Source organism: Cynara cardunculus (assembly GCF_001531365.2).
Source record: "Cynara cardunculus var. scolymus isolate 2C chromosome LG 15, CcrdV1, whole genome shotgun sequence".
Classification (NCBI taxonomy): Eukaryota; Viridiplantae; Streptophyta; class Magnoliopsida; order Asterales; family Asteraceae; genus Cynara; species Cynara cardunculus.
This window is the reverse complement of record NC_037542.1, coordinates 5,854,068-5,863,048: the sequence shown is the minus strand read 5'-3', so window position 1 is coordinate 5,863,048 and position 8,981 is coordinate 5,854,068. Positions and strand designations below refer to the sequence as shown.

The window sequence follows — 8,981 nt, the reverse complement described above, 5'->3', positions numbered from 1 at the left end:
ACCAATTTATGTTCATTGATCAACTTTATAAGTTAATGATCTAAAGTTGCACTGTGACAATTTTGTGATTATTGAGAAGACTCATGACAATTTTGTGATTATGAATGTTCAGATTGTAGATCTAATCCAAGGGTTGAGAATTGGTCTTACGGGTCTCAATAAAAAACCTTTGATCTCACATGATCCCAAATATATATATATATATATATATATATATATAGGGGCCTAATCAAATGAGAACTGATTAGTTTGTGGTAACTGTGAGAACTAATGTGAGCCAATCATTTAAATAATTAACGTTATATCCTAAAATAACATAAAGGGTAAATTGGTAATGTTTATAATCATAAAACCCTAACCCTCTTGTTCTTCCTTCTTTCATCGACTAACCCTCTTTTTCTATTGCTGCTTCTTCTTCTTCATCAAGCCGGCCGACGATTAGTAATGCCGCCCTCTCACTCCCGCTGGAGATTGAACAAGGTATTGCTTTCATAACTTGTCATCTTGGATCCGATTCCATCAACACTAGAAGATAGAGGACCATTCATCACAGGGGCAGATAGTTCACGAGGCGCTATATTGATTCTGGCAGACCCAGCAGATTCCCACTGGACAGAAACAGGTGCTTGAGCCGACTGCAACTACTTCATGAAAGCAATCTCCGGCATCGAAGATGATTACGCCGATCCAAGTCACTAGCTTCAATATTCGGTACCGGAGGAGAGATAATATTTTAGGAACAAACAGGTGTGTTATGTCTCCCCCTATCAAGGGTATGTCTCCTATTGTCAAGGATTCATGAATGTTTGGCTGAATCGGTTCAGGATCACTTATGTCTTCCTGACTAATGGTTCCTTCTTTGTTTAAAGGTTCGTTGATTTTGGAGAAATAGTAGCAGTTCATCCTAAGATCTTTCTGAATTGAGGAAGGATGCTCCATTGCATTAGGCACCATTACTGTGGATTTTGTTGAAAGTATGATCACAGTGTAACATAGTGTATCATAGCGTATCACAATATTCAATTTCATTATTTTTCCTTGTTTTATCAAGGTGTATCACATGTTTTTATGGTTAGAGTTGGTATCACAATGGTATCACAATATATCACAATGGGTATCACATTGTGTATCTTTGTGATTAATTGGTACCTACCGGAATAATGTTGGACGAAGGACGGAGGCTGGAGATTGGAGGTCGGAGAGAGGAGAAATGAGTTTTTTAAAAATACCTAAAATGCCCTCTAATTATAATTTTAACTTAAAATACCATAATTACTAATTTCTTTATTTATCCGTTGATTTGTGGCTCACATTGGTTCTCACAGTTACCACAAACTAATCAGTTCTCCCTTGAATGAGTCCCTATATATATATATATATATATATGAGATTTACTTTGTAAACCACATTATTTTTACAACCCATCAAAATTTGACAATCATCTAACCCATTCCATTTTAGGGTTTTTATTGTGCCATGATAACACACTATTGGCTAGGACGTTACCCTTCAAAAACCCTACTTTTGATGCAAGTCTGCATGTCAACACATCTTTAATCTAAAACAAGTTTTGATTATTACACCCAATTTCTTCATTTCAATCCAAGAAATTGCTTTCAAAAGTGGTGAATTTGGTATCTTTTGGTTAGTGTGTTGATGATGTCCAGTGAACATGAATATAATAATTTTGTTTTAAAAGATGAAATCCGTTAATAAAAGTGTTGTGAAACCAAAAGGGAACACGAAAAAAGAGAAGATTTTAGGGGTGGTGGTCGGTGATGGAGAAAAGACGGGACGTGCCATTGAAGTTGCAGGGTTTCGGGATTGGGCAAGTTTTATTTTTTAACAGAAATATGAACGAGTTTTGAGTAAACAAGTAAAATGGTCAAAATGTTTCTAGCATAACGGAATTTTTCCTATAAAATTATTGAAGAAGAAGAAAATGACAGCGTATTCAAACCACAAAGACGATCAACGTTATTTTGGAAACACAAAGGAAACGATGATAATTTTTGACAAACCACATGAACGAATGTTTTAATAAAATATTGGGTCGGTTTGGTTCAAAAGGAAAACTATATCGGCCCACTAGTGGGAGGCCCAATCGTAAGGCCCACGATGAAGAAGCTTCAGTTCAGACAGCGCACAGAAATGGAGAATATTCTATTGGTGGAAAGAGTTTAAACTATGCAAACCCTTGCGTATATCTCCCCTCCTCTTTCACCGCCATCCATCTGTATTCTGTGCGTGTGACAAAGCCGGATCTCAAGAAAACCTAACAACCATGGCGGACCATCGTGTAAGCAAGAGGCTCAGATATTCCAGCAACAACAAAGAAGAACAGCTGGAAGTTACCGGCCAAAACCTCAGGAAAATTCGAGTCATCTGCTCCGACCCTGAAGCTACTGATTCATCATCGGATGAAGCTGATAGCGGAGAGAGATCATCACCACGTCGAATTGTTTTCGAGATTGTGATTGGGGTCAAACCTGAAGAAGGCGATGAAACGGTAGAACACAAGGATTCGATGGATCAAACCGTGCGGAAGAAGTTAACCGGGGTTCGATTGAGGAAGTGGGGCAAGTGGGCAGCTGAGATTCGTGATCCTTTTACCAGAAAACGAATATGGTTGGGTACATTTAACACCGCAGAGGAAGCCTCAAAAGCCTATATGGCTAAGAAGCAGGAGTTTCAAGCAAGATTATCGACCCAAACCCGACCCAAGTCTGACGGCGAGTCGTCCACTCGGCTTTCTCAGGACCCGGGTCAAGAACCGACCCGGGAATCGTACAAGGGGGTTCATAGGGCGAAAATGGATGGTACATGTGATCCTGAAGAAGAGGGTTCAAGTGCTCTCCAGTACAAGAAGGTCGAATTCGGGTCGGAATACGTTACCCGACTTGAAAGTGGGTCATCGATTAAGTCCCCAAAGATCGAGACTTTGAGCTTGTTGAGTAATGGTGGTGGTGAAACAATCAGTGGGTCTACCACCACTTCCATGGAAGTTTCAGGAGAGGAGAAAGGAGCAAGCGCAACCATGGTGGAAGGTCAAAATGTAAATACAGAAGAAGGAAACAAGCCACCTTGGTTGGGTTTGGACATTGGTATGCTTGTCATAGACAACAATGGCAATCTGCTGGGTCAATTTAGTAGACTTGATGATGAAATGAGGATCTGCTGATGAACAAATGGCAAAGGGGCTGTTTATTGGACTCAATTATGAACAAATGAGTTACCTATTTGCTGACTGAGCTATTGTACATGTTTTACTTCTGCAACAGTCACTGGTATTATCAACACTGTTTGTTGAGTCTTTCTTGCTTTCTTAATGACATTGCCTTGTTTTTTTCTGCTGGTTATAATTTCCATGTCGTCCAATTGATCACTATTGTGTTTATTTGGTTTTACATTGTTGAGTGATTCATTTTGGCATTTCAATTTGTGATTTTTTTTACTTCATGAATATGAAATTCTATTCTGACTTGTTCTGTTTACTGTTTGTCCCATTAGTTTTCTTGATACATTGAAAGATGACAAATGTTTCAATTTCATTTGACCATTAGTCTAGAATTGATGTTTAGTGTCATGTTTTAATTGCTAATCTTGATTATTAACATAAGCAAAAAAAAAAACACATGAGTCACCTAGGAATTGGAAATGTGTTATATTTCTCACAAGGATTGGGTGTCCCTCTGTTGGATATTGGAGCTTGATTTGGATTATACACCAAAGCAATACTATACTGGTCGAACACCATGGCTGCGCTTCTCCAAGGTTAGCATTTGGCGGCACTGATGGATTAATATTTTTCTGGTCTGAACTAGAAGCATCTACCAGCAATCATTGTTATCACTATGCTCAAAGTGAGATTTCTTTTAGTCTTGCTTTACTCTATAGTGTAGTTTCTTTTGATGATGGTATCAAATACAAGCTTTTACTTCTGAACATGTATGCTCAATCTCAATATCTCACTTTATAGATGGTTTACTCAAATGTTAAGATTGATCACTGCATTCTTTGGTTTCAGGTGTGCTTTCCATATCTGATACTTGTTGTAACTTGTAAGTTGTAACTATTCATTATGAATGATGATTGTTTACAATATATACCCAGTTGTCAAGGTTTCATGCATTACCAAGTGTTCATGTTAATCTGATTGGATATGCTTCTCTTCACTCCACCCCTGTTTCTGCTCAAACATTTGAAGTTGAACCTTAAGCTCTTTCAAGAAAGTTTCATGATTTTTCTGGTCAATCAGGAGGTGGTGGTGGTCAACAGGAAGTTGTTAGTAGTGGGTTGTACACTTGTACCTTTTCTTCATATCACAGTCCTTATTATTGTTATGCAGAAACTGGAACAACCCTTCCTTTCTAATAGATTCTTCTATCACTTGACTGATCTTCTTTCATTTATTCTGATATAACTGGAAGTTGTTAGTAGCTGGTCGTACCTTACCTTCTTATCCGTCCTTTTATTTTTATCCAAGAAGATCAGTTAAGTTAGAGAATGATCTATTAGAAAGAAAGAGTTGTTTCAATAATTTTAGGAGCCAAAACAATTTCAATAATTTTAGGAGCCAAAACAATCTTTCAGGAAACCCTTTTCATGATTTAACTTTAGGCAGTTCTAGTAATATCAGCCTTTAATGTTCTTGAATATAAGCGTCTTTATATAGAATAGCAAGATTCTGCGACTCTAAATAAACCAAGAACAATACAATGCTCTAGGAAATTATTACTTTATTTGATTATGATGAAACTCGCAGAAATCCCTTCTTCTGGAAACTTATGATGCAGTCATCAAACATTTGCTCGAGCGTTTTCAATGGAGGCAGCCCCAGTTGTAATATCTTGCTGTTGTCCATACTATGTGGGCTGTCATCACCTTTTCGGCTGCTACATCTAATGGTATTCACATATATTTGGTAAGTAGCATTCAACATCTAATAATTTCTTGAAAAATTGGAGGTACAAGTCTGCTTACTTGTCTACATAGGGATAAGATGGGTATTTTGATTTAAGCATCTTTATGATCTCAGACCAGTGAGCCACTGTGCTCGAACATATGAGTCTGCCCGCGGCCTTTTTTTCTTCCATTGCTAAAATATGAGCAGCCACCACGTCATCTATGTGTACAAATCCTACTGTTGTATTCGAGTATTCTCCTACCGCCCCTGATATGGTAGTGCTTGTGAAAGTCAATATCTAATTTACAAAGAGTTGACTTTTTGATCCATTTTTTCTTATGCAAATAAGCATTGTTTGAAAAGATTGCAGAGAACATTACAATTTGCAAGATTGAGCAATTATGGACAAAAGGTGGCTGGTACATTTTCTTTGGGAATTTTAGGTAATTATAGTAAGTTTAATGTCTATCACTCAATCTACCAACCAAATATTGTCTTTTAGTACCTGTAACGTAGGCAAGTATCATTTGAAGTGTACTTGTTGGTTGCGGTGCGAGCAATGGGCCCACCACGAAAGAAGGGTTCACAACAACTAAATCAATCCCGCTTTCCTTTGCTACACTCCATGCATCTTTCTCTGCTATTGTCTTTGCGTATGCATACCAAAGCTGGATGAGATCAAGAACTTAAAAGAGTTCAAATGATGAATATAAAGACTAATTTTATGCTGAAATTTACAATTACAAGTGTTTCTGTACATTGTACTTTTTGCAGTATTCGGTTTCGCTCCAATGTGATTCATTAAGAGGAGAAACTTGTTGAACGTCATAACGGTATCTTATTGAAGAGCATGATGAGGTGAGAACTACCCTTTTCACACTTTTTGCTTTCTTGCATGAGCTCAGCACATTCATGGTGCCCTTTATGCATGGATCAATTAGTGTTTCCTGCAAACAGTAGTATTGTTATGCTTGCAATATGTTGTGAATCCTGCTTTAGAAAAAAGAAGTGCAATTTGACTCTTGTGGTCGAAAGGGTATATAAGTTAAGCTAGCTGGTGGCTGAGTGTACATGGTCTATTGTTTGCAAACTAGCTGATAAGCTAGCTGGTGGCTGAGAATCTAATTTTTAACTGAAATTTAGTTGTTAATTGATAAACTAGCTGTTAACTGAGAAGTTAGTTGTCAGATAATAAGCTCGTTGTTAATTGAAAGTTAGCTAACTGATTAGTTAGGTTCGGTAAAAACTAGCTGATAAGCTAGATACTGATGTAAAATGATCGAGATGTTGAAACTTCAATTGGAAAACAATAAGGGGCATAATTCGAAAAATCCCCTGGAGCTTATTGAGCAGACTTATAAACTAGCTTATGGTGGCTGAACATGGCTTTATTTGGGCAAAAAGTTGATTACCGGCAACCCCAACCAGCCCCGCATGGAATTAGCCTCCAAAGACACCAATATGAGGAGATCTTTTGACTCGCTCAGCGGCTGAGGCTAGTGGGGGGCCTGGGATTGAACCCAGGACCTGTCTTGTATTTGGTCAAAGTCAACTCACTCCTTTGCCAACTGAGCTACACATCAAAGGCAAACCGTGACCTATCTTGTATCAGATCAGGATGGAGTAAAGTACAAAACTTTTTATAAGAAACATGGGCTTTTGATATTGATGCTATTTTGAAGGTAAACTTGCCTGGATATTGTCGTCGTATGGGACAAGCACCGGAGATGCAGTGTGGAAAACCCCATCAACACCATCCACAGCCTGATCAAAACTTCCTTCGACCATGAGATCGGCCTTCATAAGCTTTAGCTGATCATGAGCTCCTTTAAGCTCCCAGAGGTAGCCGACTTTTTCGACATTTTCTAGCAAAAGTTTTACGAAAAAGTTTACATTCTGTGCACGCACACTCGTCTTTGCCATTTTGAAAGCGAACTAGATCAAAATGTCAATACTTTTGCATTGTATTTTAAGGAAAAGTCCAAAAAAAACCCAACTAACTTTTCATTTTTGAATGATCAAATTCTTAAACTAATTTTTTAAATGAAAAAACCATTAAACTTTTTCATTTTGAACGATTAAGTCACGATACTTTTGTTTCTAAATAAATAACAATCGAATTTCTAAAAATTGGTAGGTTTCAGGTAGCTCGAATTTTGTAAAAATTAAGTCGTTGAGGGGTTTGAATTATTCAGGGTTTAGGAGTGGTAAAACTGATCTTTTTTACTTTAAAACTTCCGTAGCAGGTTTCAAGTAGCTTTTTTGGGTTAAAATAATATTGCTAATCAATTTTTAGAAGTTCGATTTATTAAAAAAAGTTCGCCGACTTAATCATTCAAATTGAAGAAGTTTTACTGTTTTTTTCTTTCAAAAAAGTAGTTTATAGACTTAGAGGCTGTTTACCAATTTTTTTATCAAGTCCTGTATGGATAAATTTGTCTGTCCGGATAAATTTGTATCTCTGGATAAATGGGTGGTATTGTTTATTTATTTTTATCTGAACCAACAGTCTGAATAACATAAATGACCGATTTACCTCTAATATTAATTATTTGAACATCAAAACAAAAAATCATAAAGAGTCCGAAGATAGGGTGTCTCATATGGGAAGGAGGCGGTGTTTTAAATAAGGGGTAGAGGTGTCATTTTTGTGGCTGAATGGGGGCAACATACCATTTCTATATGTGCGAATAAGCCATGTTTTGTGCGAATAAGCCGTAAGTAAACAACTCAAATGAGTTGTGCGAATAAGCCAGATAGACCAAAAAGCCTAATTAAGTCGCAAGTAAACAGCCCCTTAATCATTTAAAATGGAAAAATTGGTCAGGACTTCTCCATTGCTTTTACTCATATTTTTGGATCCCATCTTTATGCTCATAACTATATATCATTTTTGAATAGCTTTAATCAACTTCTTTCATATAAAATCATTAATAGCAGTTGAAATGATTGACTTTATCTTTGTCAAATTGTTCTTTCATGAAAGATTAAAAGCTATATTTGATGAACTAGCTGATAAGCTCGCTGTTGGCTAAAAAATTAGTTAGTTTAATAAAAAAACTAGCTTGATATGTTAAGAGGACAATTTACCGAAAGTGTTATTGGCGTACCTAGTAACCCGACCCTCATGGAGATCAATGGTTCTAGCCTCGTTAAAGCTGAGGATTGTGTGAGTTTTGAGTATATAAACATTATACTTGGAAATAGTGGTACTCATGGGTTGACTTGATCGGGTTGAAGACATTTAAATGATCCAACACAATGCTTGCGGTTTGAAAAATCTTAACCCGACCCAACCCAACCCAACCCAACCCAACCCAAAGTGCAACCCAACCCAACCCGTACGGGTTGGTCGGGTTGATATTTCGGTGCCTTAAAATATTTTCTAAGCTTGAATATGTTATTTCTCTACTCATAATTTCTTTTTCATCATCAACCATTTGATACAACGTATTCTTATTTCTTACATATATCATATTCAATTAATTTTCTCAATTTACATATATATGTTCATAGTTACTGAACATATATACGAATGAGTTATATAGAGATGAGAATAGATTGAAAATATGTGTATATGAAGAACATACATGATAATGTAATTGTTAATGTATATATTAATAGAAATTCAACAATCATACTAAATCCAAGAAATAGAAGGATATCGGGTTTATCGGGTTAGGTTGGGTTCAAATAATAATAACCCGATATCAACCCAATACCTATGGTTTGACAATTTTACAACTCGATTAGACGTCGGGTTACTTCGGGTTGATCGGGTTTTTGAGCACCCCTACTTGGAAAAAAGTAGATGGTAATGTAAAATGACTTGAAAAATTAATTGGGAAAAGATGCATAGTTGGATATTTTTCTTTTTGGAAAAACTCGTTCTAAAAACTAGCTTATAAGTTAGATTGTGGTTGACAATGATAATAATAAGTACGTAGGTATATACCTGGATCTCTGACGGTGGTACGAACGGTATGACCTTGTTGGAGGAGAGATTTGATGAGGTATGCTGCGATGAAGCCGGTGCCGCCGGTCACACAGTATTCCGGCATCTCTCGTACTCTCA

At 36.9% G+C, this 8,981-nt stretch overlaps 2 protein-coding genes and 1 long non-coding RNA gene across 3 annotated transcripts; 2 read left to right on the top strand and 1 right to left on the bottom strand.

Annotated features, from left to right (window-relative positions):
* Nucleotides 1–2,284: 2,284 nt before the first annotated feature.
* On the top strand, nt 2,285–3,181 carry LOC112528451 (ethylene-responsive transcription factor WIN1-like). The gene has a single exon (XM_025139478.1). The coding sequence runs from the start codon at nt 2,285–2,287 to the stop codon at nt 3,179–3,181; it is 897 nt and encodes a 298-aa protein (XP_024995246.1).
* Nucleotides 3,182–4,447: 1,266 nt separating this feature from the next.
* On the bottom strand, nt 4,448–8,981 carry LOC112528329 (tetraketide alpha-pyrone reductase 2). Its single transcript, XM_025139341.1, has 6 exons — nt 8,862–8,981; nt 6,599–6,771; nt 5,665–5,853; nt 5,412–5,574; nt 4,984–5,173; nt 4,448–4,901 (listed from the first exon to the last, which is right to left on the bottom strand). Exons 1-6 carry the CDS (start codon nt 8,965–8,967, stop codon nt 4,748–4,750), a joined length of 975 nt encoding a protein of 324 aa, XP_024995109.1. The 5' UTR covers nt 8,968–8,981; the 3' UTR covers nt 4,448–4,747.
* On the top strand, nt 5,130–5,765 carry LOC112528331. The gene is made up of 3 exons (XR_003070810.1): nt 5,130–5,181; nt 5,270–5,349; nt 5,681–5,765. It is a non-coding gene; the product is annotated as an uncharacterized LOC112528331 (long non-coding RNA).